Below are 24,437 nucleotides of genomic sequence, written 5' to 3'. Positions count from 1 at the left end.
CTAAAAAATACAAAAATTAGCCGGTTGTGGTGGCGCACACCTATAGTCCCAGCTAGTCAGGAGGCTGAGGCACGAGAGTCACTTGAACCTGGGAGGCAAAGGTTATACAGTGAGCCAAGATTGTGCCACTGCACTCCGGCCTGGGCAACACAGCAATACTCTATCTCCAAAAAAAAAAAAAAATGTGAGAAACATAAAGGAGATGGGTAAGAAGACAACTTCTCCCAGGCACAAGGAGTTGGGACTGATAGTTTTACAAATTGGGAAAGGGGGTGGCTTCTGCATTAGGCCTGGAGGACTGGTTGCTTGAAGCAGAAGCAAAAGATGACTAAGAGGCTGGGCCCAGTGACTCACACCTGTAATCCCAGCACTTTGGGAGGCTGAGGTGGGTGGATCACGAGGTCAAGAGATAGAGACCATCCTGGCCAACATGGTGAAACCCTGTCTCTACTAAAAATACAAAAAAAAATTAGCTGGGCGTTGTGGTGCACACCTGTAGTCCCAGCTACTCAGGAGGCTGAGGCAGGAGAATCACTTGAACTCTGGAGGCAGAGGTTGCAGCGAGCCGAGATTGTACCACTGCGCTCCGACCTGGCGACAGAGCGAGACTCAGTCTCAAAAAAAAAAAAAAAAAAAGATGAAGAGACTCAGGAGCAAGCAAGAATCATAATAATGACAGCAACAATGACAGTAACAACCATAGCAGCAGCACTTGGGCGCCTCTTATATACAGGTGCTGGTACTTCCACAGACATGCTCATTGAATCCTTTTAACAACCCTTGGAGGCAGGACAGGACCTTCCATTTTACAGATGAGTTCACACTGCCACCTCTTCGTACCAGAAAGTACCATGAATCCGAGGGACCTACTGTTTCTACTCTTTGCTCTACCCCAAAAGGACCAAGTCCCCATCAGTCTGTATGTTGCTCCTAGGCAGGCCCTTGTCAGATTCAGTACTTATCAACCAGAAGACACTTGAACTGTTTATCACCCTGATGCTGTTAGGAAAAAAGCTTACTGAGGCCTTAAAGGTGAGTAAATGCTAAATGAGGAGCCAGGGCAGAGAAGCAGTGAGCTAGAAATAAATGCTGATTGTCCTGCAGCAACATGAAGTCCTGGAACAGGTGCAAAAAGAAGCATAAACCTTTGCCCCTAAGGCCTCAAACAAATCACCTAAATGGGCAAATCAGAAACAAAAAAAGCAAGAAGAACTCTCAAACTATTCCTACTCCATGAACATAGTTTAAAAACTGCTGCCATTGAAATCCTTGCACCCATAGTGGCAGATGTGGGAAAGGCTGGAAAAGAGCTCACCAGGCCAGCACGTGTTGCACGTGTGGGGAATCAGCTTCCCTCTAGAAGCAGAAATGCAACAGGCACCACCCAGCCAGGGGCTGCAGCAGGAGCACGGGTGGGTACATTCCCACTGTCTTTTATGTCACCTCTCTGCTGTCCCCTCACGTGGCCATTGCCCCCACAGCAGGAATGAAAGAAATCCACTGCAGCCTAGGTTTCTCCAGGCCTCTGCTGCCTCCACCAGGGAGAAATAAGAGAAGGCAATTTGCAACTTATCTTTGTGTAACAACTAAGGGGCAACCAAATCCCTTACAGCTCTCAACAGCACAGGACTTTCTGACCTGGACGTTGGTCACTTCTAATTCAGAAGTCCTGGCTGGATCCCAGGAGCAAATCTGCATGTTCCACCCAGCACCAAGGGGGAATCTTAGCTCTGCTCTCCTGTGCTTAAACCTGTTTGTACCGAGTACAAAGACTTTTGGGGGGTTGGTTTTGGTTTTGATTTTTGAAGAAAATAATTATTAATGAGAAAAATTTCTCCTTTGAGGATTCTCTGTAGCCTGCCTGCTTGCGTGCGGAATGCCCATTGAAGGCATTGCCCTCTAACTAACAAAACGCCAGTGGCCAAGGAGCAAGTGTTTCAGTCTCGACGCACAAGCTAATCCTTTTGCTCTGTGCCTTCCCTGTATTCCTTATGCAGACAAAACTGCCCAAGAAGTCACGAAGGCTTGTGATCGCATAAAGATTCCCAATTCAGGCTCCTGGAATGTCACGAACCTGAGCCTGGCCAGCTTCCCAGAGCAGCCATAGACAAACTTGGTATTAACAGCTTTCCCAACCCTGCTAAGTGTTCAAGGCATTGGCTTTGTGTTTATAACTCATCTCCTAAAGGATATTAAAATGAAATGGTTCAAAGCCAAGAACATTTCAGCATCAGCCTTTGAGAGGCAGAGCCTGCTGAGTGCAGACGGCCTTGTTTGGAAGTAGCCCCATCTGCAGCCTGGGCTCTTGCAGGCTGGGGAGTTCTGCAGTGTCCAGTGACAGCAGATGGAATGGGCTCTGTCCGGTTAGAGCTTAGGGGGAAGGGGCTGACTAAGTGGATTCCTAAGATATAATTTCCTATGCACGAATATGTATATCCCCCCCGCCCCCACTGGTCCTAGCCTTTAGCCACATTTTACACAGTAGACTAGAAAAATGTCAGTATCAGGAGCTGGGCACTGCATCTCACCCAGGTCTCCTCTTTTTTACCTTACACGACCCTCCCTTTTCTCAACTCTTCCCCTGTGGCCTGCCTTCTCAGCTTGCCCATTGCTGGGCCCTCCCGCCTCGCTGCTCACTGGATTACTGATGCTCCTTGGGCCCCGTGTGTTCCAGAGAGACCAGAAATCAGGGACCCCCGGTGTACACAGGCCCTAGGTCTTGTGGGCCCCTGACAGGTAACATGGACACCTGGGAGCAGCCACAGTGAGGTGTCCTTTACCTTCCCATGCTCTTCTTAGCTGTCCCTGCTGCCTCTCATGATGCCTCCAACCTGAGCCTCCAAGCGGGGCCTGGTGGTACAGTCAAGTGAGAGTAAGCCATGGCTGGCCACGCCCCAGCTGCCTCTCTCCCTTCAGACTTCCCACTCCTCTGGGCCCCTGTGCGCTCTGAGAGAAACTTCCTCTATTGCTTCTCAGGGCCCATTTGTTTTTACAAAATGCCCAACCAGCCTGAGTTTGGCCTTGCCTTTGAGCTCCCCAAGCAGCACATGTGGCATCCATCCCTGCTCTGTGCCCCACAGGGAGCGAGGGAGAAAGGGGAAGTGAGGGTGCAGTGGAGTGAGGCCCAGAGAAGGAAAGAGATGCCCCGTACTCTGTTTTCACTGGCATCAGGAGGATCCCTTCTCAGAAACTTCTGGAAGTCACTCTAGAGTAGTCACATCTAGGGGATTAGGGTCCAGGGTCATTCAGCAAGTTAGAGGCCAAGTAAGGCCTAGAATGGACCCCGGGTGCCACCCACTTACCACACTCCAGACCCAGAGAGGGAGTTGCCCCACCCCTACCCCCACCCCCACCCCCACCCCCACCCCCGCTGAGGGTGCAGGGCTCTGAGCAGCCCTAAAGGACAGGCAGGTAGGGGCTACAGGGCTTGGCAGCCCTTGGGGCCAGCGGAGGAGAAGAGGAGGCCTGTTCCCCACCCAGGTTTATGCTATTGGCCCCTCTAGCTAGGGTAGAGCTGAAACCTCATCAAGCTTGCTCACCAGCTGCTGTCCCTTCATTGTGTCTGAGAGCAAAGCCTGTCCCTTCATTTCTCTCCTGGGGAGGCTGAAGTGCATGAGCAACATGGTGACCACGTTCCTGAGGTTCGGGTTTTTCACTTCTGGGCTGCTTTGTAATTTGTGTTCAGAACTTCTTTTTTTTTTTTTTTGAGACGGAGTCTCGCTCTGTCGCCCAGGCTGGAGTGCAGTGGCCAGATCTCAGCTCACTGCAAGCTCCGCCTCCCGGGTTCACGCCATTCTCCTGCCTCAGCCTCCCGAGTAGCTGGGACTACAGGCGCCCGCCACCTCGCCCGGCTAGTTTTTTGTATTTTTTAGTAGAGACGGGGTTTCACCAGGTTAGCCAGGATGGTCTCGATCTCCTGACCTCGTGATCCGCCCGTCTCGGCCTCCCAAAGTGCTGGGATTACAGGCTTGAGCCACCGCGCCCGGCCAATGTGTTCAGAACTTCTTAGAGAAGCCTATGTAACTTCTACCCCGACTCAGCTTCAAAAAGGATTTTTAAGACAGCTGACGGAAAATGCATCTACATCACCAAGACAAGTGACAGGAACTTGAGGTTGCTGGAAGCCTTCACTACATGGTGGCCCCAAGTTATGGTGGCGGAGGGGGCTGGTCACTTTCCTGGTGGTGAGGACACTTAAGGCAGGCAGATCCCAATGGTGACCAGGCCATGTGTGGGCACGCTGCATATTTATACCCTGCGAGCCGCACGTGGTCTGCTGCCATTGGATCACTTCACTTTATGGATGCACACCTGTCCCTAGAGATGGCCACAGACTTCCTCGTATCACATAGCTAGTGAGCAGCAGCCCTGAAGCCATGTCACAGGCCCCTGTCTATGGCACTGTGAAAGTGTTCCTCATGAAGAGGGTCTCCTGTGGGGACCGCTGAAGGCTCTGGGGTGAGGAAAGAGTCTCTTCCAGGCTTTGTGTGTTCTCAGGCTTCCCGTGTGGCCTCCACAGGCTAGCAGCCTCGAACAGCAGCCCCCAGCAGGGTCTAAGTAGCTTCAGTGTGTTCGTTTCCTGGGTGAGGGAGCTCTTCTGGGTTAGCGCCAGGCTAAGATTTGGGACTTTCCATTTTTAAACTCCCTGGGGTCCTTAAAGCCTTTACGGTTGGTACAGAGTAGGGACTATTTCCTAAGACTGCTACAAAAGACAGTCGTCACATTGTACACAGAGGCTTCCCTCTTAATGAAAACTGTCCTTACTGTTCCAACTCCTGCCTTAGGACAGCCACAGGGAAATGAACGCAGGGTTACTGGAATTTATTTTAATTAAAAGCCTCCTGGCCTCCCCGGCAGTGGGCAACATTGCAGTCCTGCATTCCTCTTGCTCTTGGGATGAAGCCTTGTTTTCTGTTGCCTGTATATGAACATCTCTACACAGAATCTTTCAGGGTCTTTTGGAATGACGTGGCTCCAAGTCCTCAGACAGAGCCATCTGCAGAGACGTCAAACCACCCTGCCCGCCAAGCCACACCTTCTCCCTGCTGTAACTCACCGCCAACCTAAACATTCTGTTAGAGTGGAAATAGAAGATTCACGGCCTTGGAACACCTGTGCCATTAGGGCTCAGATTTACAGGCTAAGTCATGCTCCTGTGTTTTAGAAAATGACCTCAGCTTCTGCCCAGGCCTTCGGCATCAGATTGCAGAGGATTCTAGAAGTGGTTTTTAAAGGTAGGGATGGACTTGTGTGAGAGTGCTGAAACTGCTGGCTCTTTGTGAACCCACACCCTGTTTCAGGGCACAAGGTTCAGGCCAGGAGGTGGCAGCCACTCTAAGGGGCTATGACTTCCTATCCCTCTGGAAATCCTGTTGTCACTTGTCCCAGGTGGAGATAGACTGGGATGTCCATTGCCAGGAGAATAAACTGCTTCTCAGGAAGTGACCCCTTTGCTGTAGTTGTAGGACTCAATTTGCCCTCCCCTAAAAGACTGCTTATGTGGATTTAGTTCTCAAAGTTAATTTGGAGGTGAGGGGGTTGGGGGAAATACATCAGGATCTTGCAATAAAGGAGCTTTCTTGTATCCCAGATAAAGATAAAAGTGGTTTGAAATCTATAGACAGGGAGGGTGCCCACGTGGATGCACTAGACCTTCCTCTGTTCCTCAGCTCTAGACCATTTTAATATACAGGGGTCCTAACCTGAGTTCACAGATGCCTCATGTGTGGTTGGCTTGCATGTGACAACATCTGTTTGGGAACCCTCTATCTGGCCTTATCCCCCTGTGACTAGAGACCTACCAGGAACAAAAATGGGAAAAGCACAAAACCTTAGAGAAGCTAAGGATTTGAAGGAAGAGAGCAGCGACTTGAGGAGGCGGTCCCCAGAGGGCAGATTCCCAGGCAGGGCCCATCTCTGTCTGCCCACCACAACGCCTGGCCTTCTGTCACTTCAGCAGCCACATTGCCTTCACGTAAGGAATACACTCCTTCCGCACTCTCCTCTCTTCGTTCCTCCCTTGCACCCATTCCCTCTTCCGGAGGTCCATGTACACTAACAAGCATCCTCTTTGGAAAATATGACTGGGCGTCCCTAAGTCTGAGGTTAGGAGCCATTTGCGCATTAGTTGGAATTGAACCCCGCAGCATCCTCCCTCGAAGCTTCTCTGTGAGCTGAGCTGCACTGAGGGACAGGAGCATGCCATTCTCGGGTTGAGAGGACCAGCCCAAATGGGCTGTTAGGGGAAGGAATACTGGGAGGTGGGAGAACATTACAAATAAAAGGGCTTAATATATGTGAGGTGCGGCTGTGTCCACCTGTGCCAGGGAGACCAGCTCCTACCCTAGGAGAGGGCAGGGAAGTGCTTCCTAGCCCTTTTGGCCTCTGCCTTTCCCTGAGCATGGCAATGCTGCTTCGGCCAAAGCCCAGAGTCTGAAACTCAGTGCACAAATTGCCCCATGCCTTATACATCTGCAGGTCTTCACGGTAAGGGCCCATCTTTAGGGACAAGGCTGAGATGCGGAAAGATCTTTACTTTTAAAAAGAATTACTCAGCTACATTCTTTAGTTAACTCTCAATTAGCCAGAAAATTAAAATACCAAAAGAGTACTCCACTCCTGAATATCTTCATTCATTTTAGTCATGAATGTTCATCTCTGTAATGCTTTTATAATCAACAAAATTAATGCCACTTCATCCTCAACATTTGCTGTCGTTAGATTATCAAAGTAGCCAAAGTTAATACTCAGTTTGCACATTAAATCTGTAACGTTTTCTCGCATGGGTCAGCTATGAGGAAGAGATGTAACATTTTCCATGTGGTAGATTTTCTCCCACCAAGACAAAAACTTCTGAGTAGTGCTCCAGAAATGCATCTGCTGGTGGCTGGGGACAGGCCCCATTGAAAGAGAGGGTTACAGGGATCCAGTTCAATTGATTTCTGCCTAACTGCAGACCCCAGGGCCAGCTGGCACTGAGTGCAATTCCTGCTCCTGTCTGGCAACTGTCTAAAATCTACATGGAGTAAATCTTGCAGATGAACATAACTTGTTTCAGACCTAAGCTATCTTTAGGTTGACTACATTTGGTAGACATATTTCCCAAATGTTTACGTCTCTCCTTTCTAACACAGATCCTATGGAATACAATTAGATCATTTCTTAAGACCCACGATTCTCATTGTAAATTTCAGGCATGTTCTCAGAGCTCTTGAGGTGTACAGGGCTGTTTATCTGCAAAGGATGCTAGACTTCTGTGTCTTTTGATCGCTCTGTGTGTTTTCATGTTTCTCTCCTCTCACTGTCCATTTCTGCCACTTGCTGCTTCCAGTCTGCCTGCTATTTCAGCCCAGTATGGACACCCATAGCCACAATTATCAAAACTGTCCCTAAAATTAAAATCATCAACATTTATTGAGCACCAGCTATAGGTCAGTCCTGTTATCATTTGTTCGTGTGCATTAATCTGTTTACTTCTTACACCTCCTTATAAGGGAGTTATTAATATAATGGTCCCCCTTTTCCAGATGGGGAACCTGAGACACACAGCAAGGCACACAGCTATAAGGGGTAGAGCCAGAACCTGGGCCCAGATAACGCAAGCCCAGAGCCTGCTCTCCTTGCCACTCATCCTGCTGCCTCCAAGAAGCAGCACACTTTACAGGGGCTAATTGGATTTTTGATCCTCATGTGTTCTAGAGAGCTGTACCTGAAGACCATGGAGGCCACTTTGGAAGCACCTGGCATTACCGTCACAGAATGAGAAAAATAAATCCAAATCAATTCACTGGAAAAGATAATGAAACAGATAAAACACTAGCTGGCCTAATCAAGAAAACAGAGAAAGTACAAATACAAAACTAGAAATGATAGAAAGGAATAACCAAATATTGAGGAAATTTCTAAAAGCAGAAGATAATGGTTTGTACAGTGCATAATAAATATGATATTTCCAAGTAGAAATGTCAAGTAGACCGCTGTATATATGGCTCATAATCTTCCCCAACAGACTTTATGTGCTTGTCATGTGTCACCATTAAGCTATCTTCAACAGGTGCTTCTATGGGAGTCCTATGTCTCCCAGGGGAGGAAGCCATCACATTTTCCTCTACTAGGGTAGGGGCAGCAAACTTATGCACATGGGCCAAATTTGCTCACCACCTGTTTTTGTAAATAAAGTTTTATTGGAACATGGTTATTCTCATTCATTTATGTATTGTCTATGGCTGCTTTCATGCTACAACAGTAGAGTTGAATAGCAACAATGGGGATCATATGGCCTGCAAAGCCTAAAATATTTACCATCCTGTCCTTTACAGAATAAGTTTGCCAAACCCTGTGCTAGAGCCCTGTGATTTTTCCAGTTTCAGACTAGTTTCTGTGCTGGTTTCTTGGTTCAGGATTTCCAGACCAAGTAGGTGGTACACATTCAGACTGCATATATGCTTATTTCAGGTATTCTTTTTCTAGTCAGAGCCTCTGGGTAGACACCCTTAAGTCCACACCTGGAACAAGTGCAATTGTTCTTATCTTCATTTTAGAGATTCCTGGCTTAGTCTGTTTGGGAAACTATAACAAAACACAATAGACTAAGTGGCTTATAAACCACAGAAGTTTTTTTCTCACAGTTCTGAAGTCTGGAAATTCCCAGATCAAGGCTCTGGTAGATTTGGTGCCTGGTGACCTGCTTCCTGGTTCATAGACAGCTGTCTTTTCACTGTGTCCTCACAGGGTGGAAGGAGTGAGGAAACTCTCTGATGTGTCTTTTATAAGGACACTAATCCCATTCATGAGGGTGCCATCCTCATGACTTAATTACCTCTGAAAGGCCTTACCTCTGAATATCATCACCGTGGGGGTTAGATTTCAACACGTGAATTCGAGGGGGATAAACATTCAGACCATAGCACTGCCTGTATTCATTTTATTTCGTGCATAACAAATTTGTTCACCATTTATTACCTCGCAGTTCTGTCGGTTGGAAGTCTGGTGTGGTAAGGCTTGCTTCTCTGCTAAGGCTGAAATTGCTTTGTTGGCCAGCTCCACTCTCAACTGGAGGTTGGGGTCCTTTCTGAAGCTCGTACCTGTTATGAGCACAGTTCGGTTCCTTGCAGCTGCAGGACTATAGCCCCTGTTTTCTGGAGAGCTGGTGGCCAGTGACCCCTCTCAGCTCCCATAGGCTGCTCTTGCTCAGGTCCTTCCACCATATCCCTCTCCATCTCAGCAGCAGGCACAATCCTTCTCATCAAATCTCTGTCATGCTTTCCATAAATATGACTTCCTTTTCTGCTACCAGCCAGAGAAAACTCTCTGCTTTTAAAGGGCAGCTGTGATTAAGTCTGACCCAGGGGATAATCTGTTTTTGTTTTTGTTTTTGTTTTCTTTTGAGACAGGGTCTTGGCTCTGTTACCCAGGCTGGAGTACAGTGGTGTGATCACAGCTCACTGAAACCTCAACCTCCTGGGCTCAAACAATCCTCCCACTTCAGCCTCCCAAGTAGCTGGGATGACACGTGCACATCACCACATCTGGCTAATTTTTTTTGTATTGTTTATTTTTTGTTTCACCATGTTGCGCAAGCAGGTCTTCCAGGCTCAAGCGATCCTCCCACCTTGGCCTCCCAAAGTGCTGGAATTACAGGTGTGAGCCACTACCCCCGGCCATAATCTCACTTTCTTAAAGTCAGCTGTACCCTATAACATAAGCTCATCTCAGGAGAACTGTATCTTCATACTCACAAGTTCCATCCATAACCACAGGGGAGGTACTACACAAGAGCAAGGGTCACAGGTCACCTTAGACTTCTGGGGGCCACACCAGCTTTTTGCAGGGAGTTCTCTTCAGCTTTCCACCACAAATGATCCTTAGGCTTCATCCCTAGTCCTGCTCAGACTTAGAAAGCCCCAGTATTAGTAGATGGACCTTTTTTCTAATATGCTCATGGGCCATTCAACCTCAGCTCCCACTCGCTTCTCTGGCTTTTAGTTCTGTCATCATTTTCCATACCTGAGGTTTTCTATTTCTTGCATTCAAGATTGGCATGCATTTAAAAATATGTGTGTTGTATTATAACCTGTATGTTGAAGTATTTGGAATGATTGGGGTTTTGAATGATTTCTTCCCTCAGCAGCATGTCAGCAAGATTTTTCATGTTTTAGAAATACATACCAAAATTACCCTCCAAATACATCAAAATAAGTGAACTTTCAGAGTCCTACCCTCAGTAAAGTTATAGTTACCCTAAAACTAAGGTTGGCCGGGCGTGGTGGCTCAAGCCTGTAATCCCAGCACTTTGGGAGGCCGAGACGGGCGGATCACGAGGTCAAGAGATCGAGACCATCCTGGGTAACACAGTGAAACCCCGTCTCTACTAAAAATACAAAAACTTAGCCGGGCGAGGTGGCAGGCGCCTGTAGTCCCAGCTACTCGGGAGGCTGAGGCAGGAGAATGGCGTGAACCCGGGAGGCGGAGCTTGCAGTGAGCTGAGATCCGGCCATTGCACTCCAGCCTGGGTGACAGAGCGAGACTCCGTCTCAAAAAATAAAAAATAAAAAAAAAAATTTAAAAAAAAAAAAAAAACTAAGGTTATAGGAAGAATTGATGGTTGATCAACCTGAAAACTCACCAGTGTGTTCAGATCTAGGGCATAGTTTCTTCTTTTGCAGTAAGTTTTCTTTATGTATCACCAGGAAAGCTAGATGTATGAAAATCAAGGAAAGTAGATTACGGTACCTTTCGAGACCTAAATTCTTTCTAATGAAACAGGCAGATTAATGGGCAAAGGACAGTCTTAACTGTTTTTTTTTTCTTGTCCCAATACCTCTTTTCAAATAGGTCAACATTGCTAACAGTATATTTATTCTGTTTCCATTTCAAATCTGTGAGCAGTTTTCAAAGTTATAATAAATGCTTTTCTTCAGATGTAGCTGAGCAGTATTTTCAAGAGAGCATGGCTCATCTTAAAGATTCTGAAGGGATGGGAAGAACCAAATTTCTTTCAATTCAAGATGAATTTTGCCATTTTCTACAAATGACTGGACAAAAAGAGGTAAGTGAGTTTGGATCACAATTGTCTAGTTATTCACAGTTGATATCCAAAGGGCTACTCCTTTACTCTGCAAGCATCCATTAAGCACCTATTGTGTGCAAAGCATGTGCCAGTCTCTAGAGGGACACATAAATAAGGCTAGAGCTCCTTTCGGGTAGCTTCCAGAGATACTTGCTCTTAGAAGCTAGGAGACTTCATGAGAATATAGATTGTCATGCCCACCTACAAAAGATCCTAAAGAAATAGTGGACAGGCCCTGCTTATTGAAGCCCTGCAGATCTGGCTGGAATAGTGTGGCAGTTAGTGTGTCTAATCCCTCTCTCCTCAGTTTGGGTAATGAATGGAATTTGCATATCTAAGGAAAACTATACGGTGCAGAAGTTACAGCTCAGTTGTTTAGTATTGATTCATACAAGCATGATTTACATGGCTTATAAAAGTAGAACAAATCCCAGATCTTATATTCATTGGTAATTAAACCCTTGGGAACGTATTCCTTGCAAAGCCTAGCATACCGTGGCTATATTCTTTTGTGTGTGTGTGTGTGTGTGTGTATACATATTAATACATATATATATATCTCCAATCGCCGACAGATACTGAGGAACAATTATATATATATGTGTGCATATATATGTATATATGTATGTGTATATATATGTATGTGTGCATATATGCCCACACCCTCTTCTCAGCGCACCTAAGTCCTGTTTACTCTTCACTCCTCTCTGTTAAGCTTTTCTTTTTTTTTGAGACAGAGTCTCGCTCTGTCACCCAAGCTGGAGTGCAGTGGTGCAATCTCAGCTCACTGCAACCTCCGCCTCCCGAGTTCAAGCAGTTCTCTGCCTCAGCCTCCTGAGTAGCTGGGATTACAGGCCCCTGCCACCACACCCAGCTAATTTTTTTGTATTTTTAGTAGAGATGGGGCTCTACTAAAGAGCTAGTTTGCTAAAATCTTTTAGTCAGACGGGGCTCACCATTTGGCCAGGCTGGTCTTGAACTCCTGACCTCATGATCCACCCGTCTCAGCCTCCCAAAGTGCTGGGATTACAAGTGTGAGCCACTGTGCCCAGCCTCTATTAAGCTTTTCCTATCAGAGGTTAATGCCATCTCAGTTTCCTAGAAAACCACACATGCATACATATATACACATATGTGTACACAGTACATGTATGTGTACACACACACACACACATATCTATATACATAGTTGTTCCTCAGTATCTGTGGGGGATTGGTTCCAGAACGCCCAAGGATACCAAACTCCAAGGATGCTCAAGTCCTTGTACAAAATGGTGTCATATTTGTATGTAACTTAGACATAGCCTCCTGAATACTTTATATCATCTCTAGATTGCTTATAATACCTAATACAATGTAAATGCTATGGTAACAGTTATTACACTCTATTTTTTATTTGTATTGTTTTTATTGTTGTATTGTTATTTTTGTTTTTTTCCCATATAATTTGTGATCTATGGATATGGAGGGCTCGCTGTATATTTTTTTCAACTCTATCATGGCAAATCTTGGAAATGAAAAACTTTATTTCCCTTGCCATCTGTAGACCTCCTCCCCCACAGCTCTTTTCTCATCCTTAATCCCCCCACTACCCCCACCTTCTCTCAGTTAGGGAACATGGGCTTTTACATAGATACACACATGTTTCTCGGGCCAAAGTAGGGCCACAATCAACATGACAAATGGGAGTTTTCTTGGTCACCCAACCCCAGGGAGAGAAATGCCTTCCAGGGGCATCATATTCCCTCCCCATCTCCCCTCACATCTCTAGAATACTTAAGGGGAGTGCTCAGGTCAGAATAATGGGGCATCCATTGTTTTCCATCTTTAGTCCTGCCACTCATCATCTCTTGCCTGGACCGCTCTAACAAGTTCCTGTCTCTCAGCTGCTTTTTCCATGCTTGCCCTCTTCTAATCCACTCAGAATAAGGAAGCCATGGTGATGTTTCCAAAAAGCAGATCTGACCAGTGAACACTAATTTGTAAAAGCCAGTCCACTGGCTCCCCGATGCCCTCAGGATAAACCAGAATCCTGACATGGCCCACAGTATTGTCCACAACCTGGACTCCACTGACATTTCCAGGCTCATTTTTGCCTCCTCCCCCCGATCCATGTTCCTGCCACACTGGCCTTTTCTAATTCCCACTTCCAGGCAGTGCCAGCTTCTGTTTCCTCCTCCTGGAAGGCCCTTCCTCATTCATCTCCAGGCCAATGCTAACCCATTCTTCATTTCTTATCAGCTTCTCTGATTCCTCTCCCCCAGGCTTCATTTAGATGCTCCCCATTGTTCTTCCTTACAGAATCCATTTGATGTCATCAAATATTTGTAAGTATATATTCACGTGGATATTTAACATCTATCTTGCAACTAGACTGAACCTGTGAAAGCAGAGACCCTCTTGCCTGTGGTGAGGAGTGATGAGCAGAGAGGTGGATGCATGTTTGGCCACGGGCCAGCTGGCTGTTCTGACTCCCATGGGCCATGCATCAGTTCGTCTGTACTGTCTGGCTTCCCACCATAGTGTCTTGCGGAGTCAGCCAATGCTCACTGTCAATGATGCTATGCCTCACTGCCCTTGCCCAGGTCACCCAGATCAGTATTGATCAAAAGATGCATCTCACTCTCCTAAGCTGCCCTCAAAGAGTTTAGCAAACTGGCTCTTTTCATTCTAGGGCCACTACCAGCCCATCCAGTGCCCTTATGATAATAGAAAAAGCTGCCCCTTCCTCAGGTAGATACCGCCCATGTTGGAGGGGACCAGAGGCTGGATTTCAGCCCTCCCCATGCTCTGGCCAGGCACCCCTGTGTGTGGCACCCCCTGCCCAGCCAAACATGGCCAACAAGGGCCGGGCCCAAGGACAGTCCCGGAGCCAAGAATGGGGCTGTGCTCAGGCCATCCCAGATGTTCCCACAGCACATGGCCATTGGCACTGTGGAACATGATCTTTGGGGGCCGAAATGCCTTTTAAGGTAAAATGTAAGTGAAGGTCACTCTGCCACAGGGTAAGCTACTTTACGAGGGTTTGTCTTCTAGTTATGCCACTCTTTTGCTCAAGAATCTTCTCTGACTTCCTCAGCCTGGTCACTCACTGGCTGTCAACAGGCCATGTGCTCCTCCTGTGCTCCCAGTTGCCCATACCCTCTTCTCAGCCTGCCTAAGTCCTCTTTACTCTTCACTCCTCTCCATTAAGCTTTTCCTAGCAGAGGTTGATGCCATCTCAGTTTCCTAGAAATCCGTGCCGTTTAACTTCCTTCACATCTACCCCGTTTCCCCAGTCAGGCTGTAGACAGTAGCCAAAGCTTCATTTGAGAAAGGGAGTCTCCCTGGGTCTTCTCCCCATCACTGGCTCCTCTAAATCTGACAGTCAATTCCCACAGAAATATTACCAAACCCAACACTCTCATCAGTCTAAGTCCTTGCTCTCAGAAGTTGGGAGATGTGATGGGCTTTACCCTCAGGCAAGTCTAGATTTAAATGCTAGTCCCTCATGTACCTCAGTGGGGCCTCACTGGTGAGTTACACAATCACTCTGCCTCTACAGGGATTCCTCTTTCACCTGAGAAATTGATTTCTGCCTCATCAGCACCTGTAATGGGGTTCCCCTACCCCAGCCCTAGCCCCTGACTTGTACTATTGCCAACAAAAGGATTAAAGGCCCTCCTTGTCCTTCTGTTTGTGGAGCACTTTCAGGACACCTTTGGGGCTGTGTCATGAGGAAGCTCCCATGGTCCATGCTGTATTTGGCAGTCAAATTCAGCATCCATGCTCTGCAGCTGATGTCGTGCCTTCATGTGGAAGATTGTGGAAGAATTTCTGGAGAAAGTATGGAGGATTGACATACTTTAACAGGGTTTTCCCCCGCCTATTTTGGTGTCTGAAGAAGCTAGTATCAGGAAATACTGTGTCCTGACCAATTCATATTTTTTATTCCATGTTAGTATAAATAAATTGGATAAACCAAACAAAATGTCACATCATGTTGGAATGTTTACTTTCAGTTTCCTAAACGATTTCCTATGAGAATAGTAAAGCCTGGAGTGTGTTCAGGATGTTCTATACGTAGATAATTTGCCCAGGAATGCTGTATTTTCACTTCTGTAAGAATGGCATTGTGGACAGAGGGAGAAAAGCATGGGACTAAAGTGTATGAAAATTAGGCTGGGCATTGTGGCTCGTGCCTGTAATCCTAGCACTTTGGGAGGCCAAGGTGGGCGGATCACTTGAGGTCAGGAGTTCAAGACCAGTCTGGCCAACATGGTGAAACCCTGTCTCTACTAAAAATACAAAAATTAGCCAGGTATGGTGGTGAGCACCTGTAATCCCAGCTACTTGGGAGGCTGAGGCAGGAGAATTGCTCGAACCTGGGAGGTGGAGGTTGCAGGGAGCTGGGATCATGCCACCGCACTTCAGCCTGGGAGACAAAGAGAGACTCTGTCTAAAAACAAAAAAAAAACAAAACAAAAAAAACCTCCAGATTACCACCTGCTGTTGTAAAATGGAAGATCTGCTGAGATGGATTTAAAAACAGAAAAGTATGAAAATTGCTGGCTGGATTCAGATCCTAGCACCAACATAGCTGAGCCCTCTGACTCTGAGCAGGTTTCTTAACTGCTCTGTGCCTGTTTCCTCCTCTGCCTAATGAGGATTAAAATTTTACCCATCTAAAGAAGACGGCAAAAATTAAATGAGATCACACACAATTGTGTGTGTTCAGCACAATTACTGACGTGAGGACTGATCCATGTGAGCTTTTGTTCTTACTACTCAACTGAAATGGATTCCTGTAATGGCTGAGTGGGTTTATTTTGCCAGGTGTCCTTTACCTGGTTTATTTTGCCAGGTGTCCTCTCTCTTCATAGTTTACATCTTTCCTCACATTTGTGTTGTTTCCTGACTCCTGTTCAACCAGAGGTGATATGATTTGGCTGTTTCCCCACCCAAATCTCATCTTGAATTGTAGTTCCTATAATACCCATGTGTCATGGTAGGGACCTGTGGGAGGTGATTGAACCATGGGTGTGGTTACCCCCATGCTGTTCTTGTGATAGTGACTGAATTCTCACAAGATCTGATGGTTTTATAAGGGGCTTTCCCTGCTTTGTTCAGCACTTCTGTCTCCTGCTGCCCTATGAAAGAGGTGCCCTCTGCCATGATTATAAGTTTTTTGAGGCCTCCCCCCCCCATGAGGAACTGTGAGTCAATTAAACTTCTTGGCTGGCCGGGCGCGGTGGCTCAAGCCTGTAATCCCAGCACTTTGGGAGGCCGAGACGGGAGGATCACGAGGTCGGGAGATCGAGACCATCCTGGTTAACACGGTGAAACCCCGTCTCTACTAAAAAATACAAAAAAAAAAACTAGCCGGGCGAGGTGGCGGGCGCCTGTAGTCCCAGCTACTCGGGAGGCTGAGGCAGGAGAATGGCGTGAACCCGGGAGGTGGAGCTTGCAGTGAGCTGAGATCCGGCCACTGCACTCCAGCCTGGGTGACAGCGCGAGACTCCGTCTCAAAAAAAAAAAGTAAAAAATAAAAAAATAAAAATAAACTTCTTGGCTTTATAAATTACCCAGTCTCAGGTATCTCTTCATAGCAGCATGAGAATGGACTAATACAAGAGGAGAATAGGCTCAGCTCATGAGACTACCACACCCATGTGAAAATATACAAGTGATGTAATTTTCTTAAGAGGCACTGATTTTAATCAGCCTTTGAACTTGTTAACCAGATAGCTTTTTGTTCCTTTCACAGAGAGCAACCTTGATCCTGAGAGAGTCCCTGGAAGCCAAAGTGGGAGTATTTGGCGATTTCAGTCCCGAGGTGGCAGAGACATACCGGCTCCTGGGAGGAGCAGACCTGGTGCAGGGGAACCACAGTGAGGCCCACAAGAAACTGAAGAAGGTAAAGCTGGAACCAGTATGAACACAAGAGTAGGCTCTCCCTCCCCTCTCCAAGGTCAATTTCTCTCCCTCGTGGTGGTTCTTTTAAATGAAACTTTAGAAGTGGCTTGTTTAGATAGGATGACATCACTTTTGTGGTAGATCTAAGCTAATACTTTTTGGGTAAAACACATAGTAAGCCTCTTAGACATATATGTTTTGTAAATGAATTATCAATTATTTTTACTACGCAAATATTTTTAATTTTTTACATAGTATAATTTATCAGTCCTTTATGTTTGTGGTGCTCTCTCTATATACTGAGTTTATAGAGGAATTCTCTTACATATTCTTCAATTGTCATTCTTCTTTTTCTTCTTTTAAATTTGGAGTTTATTTGTGTGGATGGCATGAGGAATGGATCTAATCTTACCCTTTTTCCAAATGGCCACCCAGTTGTCCAGCACCATTTAATTAGAGAGCCCATCTATGCTCCAGTGACTTCAGATAACACCTTCATCATATACTGATTTTCCTTATGGACTTAAGTCTATTTCTAGATTTCTCTTCTTTTCCACTAGTCTTTCTGTTTATTCATGTGTCAATATTTCACAGTTTTAACTACAGAGATTTTACAGAATGATTTAATATGTGATAGGAGTAGACAACGCTTATGGCTTTTCTTTTGCTAGAATATCAGATGTTCTAGCTATTCTTCCATGTTTTTTTTTTTCTACATGAAGTTTTGTATCAATTTGTCTAACTCCGTAAAGAGCTTGCTGGTATTTTTATTGCATTACTTATAAATAAATCTTGTGAAAATTAACAACTTTGTGATATTGAGTTCTTCTATCCAAGAACAAGGGGTATCTTTCCATTTCTTCATGCCTACTTTTATATCTTTCAGGCACATCCAAAAGTGTTCTTCATATGGGTTTTGTATATCTCTTATTAAGTTTAATTCTAACCATTTGATCTTCCTTATTACTATTATAAATGGAGATTTATCTACTGTTATATCTTTTGATTTTTTTTTTTTTACATACGAGCCCAGTTGGTTTCTCTGTCAATTTTATATCCTGCTAATTGCTTCTTTTATTGCTTGAGTTAATTCAATCATTGATTCTCCCAGGTTTTGGGGGTATTCTATTACATCATCTGCAAATAGACTTAGTTTTACTTTATGCTTTCCAGTTCTTATGCCTCCAATTTATTTCGTTTGTCTAATTGCATTGGCTTATACCTCCAATATAATAATAAACAGCAGTGGAGATAATGAGCATCCTTGCCATGTTCCTGATCTTAGTGTAAATGCCTCCAGTGATTCTTCATTTAATAGATGCTGGTTTTAGAACTAAGGTTTATATATTTTATCATGTTAAGAGAGTATCCATCAATTTATATTTTCATGAGTGCTTTTTTAATTAGAACTAAATGTTGAATATTACCAAAGGCTTTTTCAGCGTCAGTGGAGATTATCAGATGGTTCTTCTTAGATCATTTAAATAAATCACAATAAATAAATTTATTTCACACTACCAGAGATTGGGTAATTTATAAAGAAAATAAATGTATTTATTATAATTCTGGAGCCTGGGAAGTCCAAGATTCAGGGGCTGACATTTGGCAGGGGCCTTCCTGCTGCATAATCCCTTGGCAGAAAGTGAAAGGAAATGAGAGAGAGAAAGGGAGAGAAAAGGAGGCCAAACTCAGCCGTTCATAATGAAACCACTCCCAAGATAACAGCATTAATCTGTGCATGAGGGCAGAGTCCTAATGGCCTAATCCCCTCTCATTAGGCTCCACCTCTCAACAGTGTTGCATTTTGGATTAAGTTTCCAACACATGCATTTTGGGAGGCACATTCAAACCATAGCAGATGTTGATTCTATATGCTAACATTTATTGTAGGATTTTTCTGCCAATATTTGTATGTATTATTTGTTTAAGGATCAATGTTATATTTGCTTATAAAAATAATTTGGAAGTTTACCTTATTTTTCGTGCACTGAAAGAATTTATGTAGCATTGAAACTCTGTAGTCTTTGGAGGTTTGTGTCTTCTGTGACATCCTTTAGGCCTGGTGCTTCTTTTGTAGGGAAATTCCTTGATAATTTTTTCTATTTCTTTCACAAAAAGTGGTCCGTTGAAGCTTTCTGTCCCTAATGGGGTCATTTTGGCAAACTGTATTTTTCTAGATAATTATCCATTTCACTTACATTTTCAGATTTATTTGCATGGAGATTTGAAAAGTGGTCTCATTAATTTTAAAACTTTCTACTTTTTAACAGTTATTTTCCCATTATAATTTCTTAGTTTTATATTTGGGTTTTCTCCCTTTTTCCTTGACTTAGTTTGTCTATTTTGTTAATTTTTTCAAAGAGCCAGGACTTTAATCCCATAAATCCTATTCTCTATTTCCTTAATTTCTGATTTTATCTTTACTATTTCTGTCCTTGTACCTTATTTTATTTTGCTCTATTAAAATTGTTTTTCTGGGTTTATGAGTTGGGAATTTAATTCATTTATTTTCATTTTATTAATCTAAGTGTTTATGAATATGAAATTTTCTTTTATTCTAAATGTATCTCATAAGTTACATCATATGTTTTCATTACATTCATTAGTTTTAAAATGGGGAAAACCTGGGAAACCCTAAGTAACATAATTAATCAAACCAAAAGAATTAACTAGTTCTGAGGGGCTATCCTATAAATCAAGTATTTTTCTCTTATGATTTTTCTGATTCTGCTGCAAAAGACACTAGATTTGGTAACATGTGTGACACCTATTTGTTGGTGAGGTGACACATATCTTTTATCAGTTAGTTAGCAAATAGTTACTTGGCACCTTCAATAGGCCAGTCACTGTGCTAGCCAGACCTGAGGGAAAACAGTGACCAAGACAAATATGATCCTTGTCTTTGTGAGTCCCCAGTCTAGCCAGGAAGAAATATATTAGATCAATCATTTTTAATACTTTAAACATTACCCATATGCCAAAGACATTTTGGTGAGGGAGAGGTGAGACGGAAGCTGAGGGTGGCAGATGCCCTGCATTTCCCCATCTGTCACCTCCATATAGTAAGAGCCAATGCTGGCCAGGCACGGTGGCTCATGCCTATAATCCTAGAACTTTGGGAGGCCGAGGCAGGCAGACCACTTGAGACCAGGAGTTCGAGACCAACTTGGCCAACACAGCGAAACCCTGTCTCTACTAAAAATACAAATAATTAGCTGGGCATGGTGGCACACTCCTGTAATCCCAGCTACTCAGGAGTCTGAGGTGGGAGAATTGCTTGAACCTAGGAGGTGGAGGTTGTAGAGAGCCGAGATCATGCCACTGCACTCCACCCTGGGTGACAGAGTGAGACCCTGTGAAAAAAGAGCCAGTGCTTTTTGAGTGATTGTTACACCAGTGGCACCGTGTTAAGCAATTCGTGTACATTAACTCATTTAACTCCTACAGTAACCCTAAGAGTTGGTGTATTAGGCCATTCTTGCATTGCTATAAAGAAATACCCGAGGCCAGACGTGGTGATTCATGCTTGTAATCCCAGCACTTTGGAGGCCGAGCTGGGCAGACCACCTAAGTTAGAGACCAGCCTGGCCAACATGGCAAAACCCCGTCTCTACTAAAAATACAAAAATTAGCTGCTGATGCACACCTGTAATCCCAGCTATGTAGGGAGGCTGAGGCAGGAGAATCGCTTGAATTCAGGAGGCAGAGGTTGCAGTGAGCCGAGATCATGCCACTGCACTCCAGCCTGGGGCACAGAGCAAGAAAGACTCCGTCTCAAAAAAAAAAGCAAAAAAATAGTAATACTTGAGACGGAGTAATTTATAAAGAAAAGAGGTTTAATTGGATTACCGTTCTGCAGGCTGTACAAGCATGATGCTGGTATCTGCTCAGCTTCTGGGAAGGCCTCAGGGAGCTTGTACTTATGGCAGAAGGCAAAGTGGGAGAAGGCACGTCACATGGGGAAAGCAGGAGCAAGAGAGAGAGAATGGGGTAGTGCCACATACTTTTAAACAGACAGCTGTCATGAGAACTCACTATCATGAGGACAGCACTAAGAGGATAGTGCTAAAACATTCATGAGAAATCCCCACCCACAGGATCCAATCACCTCCCACCCGGCCCCACCTCCAATATTTGGGATTATAATTCAACATGAGATTTGGGTAGGGACAAATATACAAACTATATCACTTGGGTACCTCTACTCTGTATTTTATAAAGAGGGAAACTGAAGCTGAGAGAGAAGTGTCTTGGCTTTGATCATGTGGCTCAGAGTTGTTGGAGTGGAGATTTTTTGTATTTTTAGTAGAGACAGGGTTTCGCCGTGTTGGCCAGGTGGTTGGTATCGCACAGTCTATACTACAGGGTCATTTATTTCACATCTTGGAATTCCAAGTAAGACTTGTTTTTGAACAAGGGGTCCCTGGGCTTAAAAAATGTTTGGAAGCAAATGGCACGGTGGGGAGAATGCCAAGATCGGAACAGTAGGAGTCTTTGGGTTGTCACTGACAGAATACAATTGAAACTAGCTCAGGTATAAAGGAGCGTCTATTGTCTTGTGGTTTCCAAATAAGGGCCGACAGCCAGTGATTAGCCGGCAGGATGCAGCTGAGCCTCAGCCAGACTCTCATGCCAGGAAGGCGCTCTCTGTCCAGGACTTCTCCTTGCTCCTCTCTGCACATCTTCCTCCTCTCTCATGGCAGTGTCTTCCCTCAAGGTGAAGATCAAGGCTGGCAACACTCCATAGTTTTACTTTCTGTCCCTGTGCCTTTTCTTGTCTCAGCTTGAAAGACCTCAAAGACCTCAGGGAAAGACTGACAGGCCTGGCTTGAATCCAGGGCCCACCCCTGGCTCAGTCAGCCAAGGCCAGGAGAGTGGTAAGCTATAAAAACATAGTACTTCCAAGGTAACTGGGTGGCCTGGGGTGGAGGTGGCACAGGAAACACTATCCTATAGTCAGAAGACCTGGGCCAGGGTTGCCAGCGTCCCTCCCTGTTTTTGGCACATGTGCAATGAATACAATAGGAATGAAGTGGCCCCTTTCCTTAAAAATGTCCCAGACCAATGAGGGAGTTATAGACCATAACCTCCCAAGTGTATTACATGCTCAGTTCCATGCAGCAGGTCCATACTGGGATCTACGGGAGTGAAGAGATTTAGGGAAAGTGTCCAGATAAGTAGTCCTGAAAAAGAGTATAGGCTAAGAGAAACAGGAATTCCCAGACCGGGAAGTGGGATGGAAGAAGGGTGCTCAGAGGCAGGACACCAAAGTACATCCAAGGAACAAAAAGCAGTTGGAGCTGGCTGGCTGTGGGGTTGCTGGTGGGAGAGGTGCAGGGCAAATCCTTGAGACCAGGTTTGCCAGGTGAAGGGGCCGAGACCTGATCCTTTAAGCAAGGGTCCCAAACTATGGCCCACAGGCCAAATGCAGCCCTCCACCTGCTTTTGTGTGGCCCTCAAGTTAAACATTTTTTACACATGATCATTTGCAACCCATTTGATGATGGAGGACACCTTTGAACTTCAAGTAAGTGAATAGTTATCTTCCTCCCAAAATGAATCTATTTTTCTCATTAGTAGAACTATAGAACTATATTGCCAAAAAAAATGCTCATTATTATATCTTGAATTTCATGAAAAGAAATTTTGTAGAAATTTGTCTTCTGTCTTGTTATGTAAGTGCTGCACCTACCTAATAGCCTCAACTTTGTCTCTTGGACTATTACGTCTACAATATTTACCATATGGCCCTTTGCAGAAAATTTTTCTGAGCCTTGCTCTAAGCAGCTGGGAATGCTGCTTACAGGGAATGCTAAGCAGGGCACAATCAATGGGTCTAGAGTTGTCCTTTGGAATTTTTTTTTTTTTTTAATCACTATGAGGATAGTGTTGAGGATGGAATGGAGTGGACCAAGAATGGAGACAAGAGGACTCAGTTTTCTTTGTCCTCCTTCCATCCCACAGTTTTAGGGATCGAATGAGATGAACTGAGTGAGGCTGTTCTAATGAGCACCAGACACTGCCTGTGTGCAGGCCATGCAGGCCACTGGGAAGCTGTTCCAACCATCAGCACCTCTTCAGGAGAGAGGAAAACGCAGAGCCAAGGCGCTGCCTGCCACTGGGAATACCTGCTTTCCTTCCCGCTCCTCACTTCTCCCCTGAAGAAGGTAGATAACATCTGGAAAAACTCCTCCTAGGGTTCAGCCCAGCCACTGCACCCCAGGCAGGGGAAGGACCTCAGAATAGAGGAGGGTGGCAAATGATAACAGAGATACACAGAAACTTGAGCAGGGCTGAGCAGGACCACACAGACCTTTACACTGTCACTGCTGGCTCCCGGTGGGACTGAAGTGGTTTATGTGCCCCACCGCACACTCACTGCTACCAGGTGTGGCTCATACATCATTCCTCATCTTCACAGCAACCCTGCAGGTCAAACCTGCATAGCTCTGTTAAACAGAGAAGGAGCCTGAGGCTCCCAGAAGTAAGCCAGTGGTCTGTGGGCAGGTTACTCTTATGTAAGGCCCGACTCTTTCCTCTATGCCAGTGGCTCACCAAGTATCCTTCTTGAGCCCCCTGCATCAGGGTCACCTTCTGAATCAGAGTCTCTGGGGCAGGGGCCAGGTGCTCAGGGTTCTGCATGTTGGCCAGTTTCCTAGGCAGAGGCTGAGAAACACTGCTCTGGGCCACACTGCCACCCAAGAGGCTAAAAATCAGCTCAGCTTCAAGAAACTCTCAGGGTGCATCACCCTAAAGCCTGTGGTAGAAGTTGGTGGCCCCTTTTTCCTCTGATTTGGCCTTGTTTACCATCAGTCCTGAAAACAATAGCATTGGCATCTTAAAGATACCTGACCGTTTGCCAGACTCCAAGAGAAACGATGGACACTTGTATTTCTGAAGGTTGTGCACTGTGGTGCCTGCGGTTCTGATCTCCACTCCTCCACATGTACCTGTCTGAGGACAGGCTGACTGCTCTGTGAATACGAGGGCGCAAATGGGGACTTAAAACATGCTTTTCACATCTGCTGCTGACTGCAGTTTCTCAAATGCCATATTTAGCAGTCGACTCTGTGAAGCCAGCAGTTCCTAAAGCTAAACACTGCCTGAGAAGTGTCTCTTGTTTTTATCACAACAACAGCTGCATCCCCTAAGTTTTCAACTCAGTAGCAGGAACCCACTGAACAGTGGCTTTTCCAGATGTACCCTCCTGTGCTGAATGGTCCAGGCATGGACCTGCAGGCATGAAAAACAAAAAACAGGAAGGCCTGGGAAACAAGGCACACAGAGGGATTAAATCACCGAAAAGGAAACCATATTATTGATCTGCCTTTTAAAGGCATCTGCCTGCAGGGGAAAATCACAGAATTCTCTTGGCTCCAGATGGAAATTTCCACAGCAAAAGTTCACCTACTTGTACCACATAGAAACCTGATTGTATTCTAGGATGGTCATCATCACCAACATTTTCATCAGG

At 45.3% G+C, this 24,437-nt stretch overlaps 1 protein-coding gene across 10 annotated transcripts in view; it reads left to right on the top strand.

The window, feature by feature from the left end:
* Nucleotides 1–24,437, top strand: part of TTC23 (tetratricopeptide repeat domain 23) — a 115,955-nt gene that overhangs the window by 79,228 nt on the left and 12,290 nt on the right. For 9 of the 10 annotated variants that reach the window (XM_045396028.3, XM_045396026.3, XM_073996808.1 and 6 more), the window contains exons 8-9: nucleotides 10,920–11,047; nucleotides 16,815–16,964. In XM_045396028.3, the coding sequence (XP_045251963.2) occupies nucleotides 10,920–11,047; nucleotides 16,815–16,964 (278 nt within the window). Of the gene's footprint in view, nucleotides 1–7,698; nucleotides 8,190–10,919; nucleotides 11,048–16,814; nucleotides 16,965–24,437 lie in introns of those variants that run through there. The other variant, XM_073996810.1, reaches the window with a different exon arrangement.

Source organism: Macaca fascicularis, chromosome 7, assembly GCF_037993035.2.
Source record: "Macaca fascicularis isolate 582-1 chromosome 7, T2T-MFA8v1.1".
In the NCBI taxonomy this organism is placed as follows: Eukaryota; Metazoa; Chordata; class Mammalia; order Primates; family Cercopithecidae; genus Macaca; species Macaca fascicularis.
The sequence above is the reverse complement of the archived record's forward strand: the minus strand, read 5'-3'. Positions and strand labels throughout refer to the sequence as shown.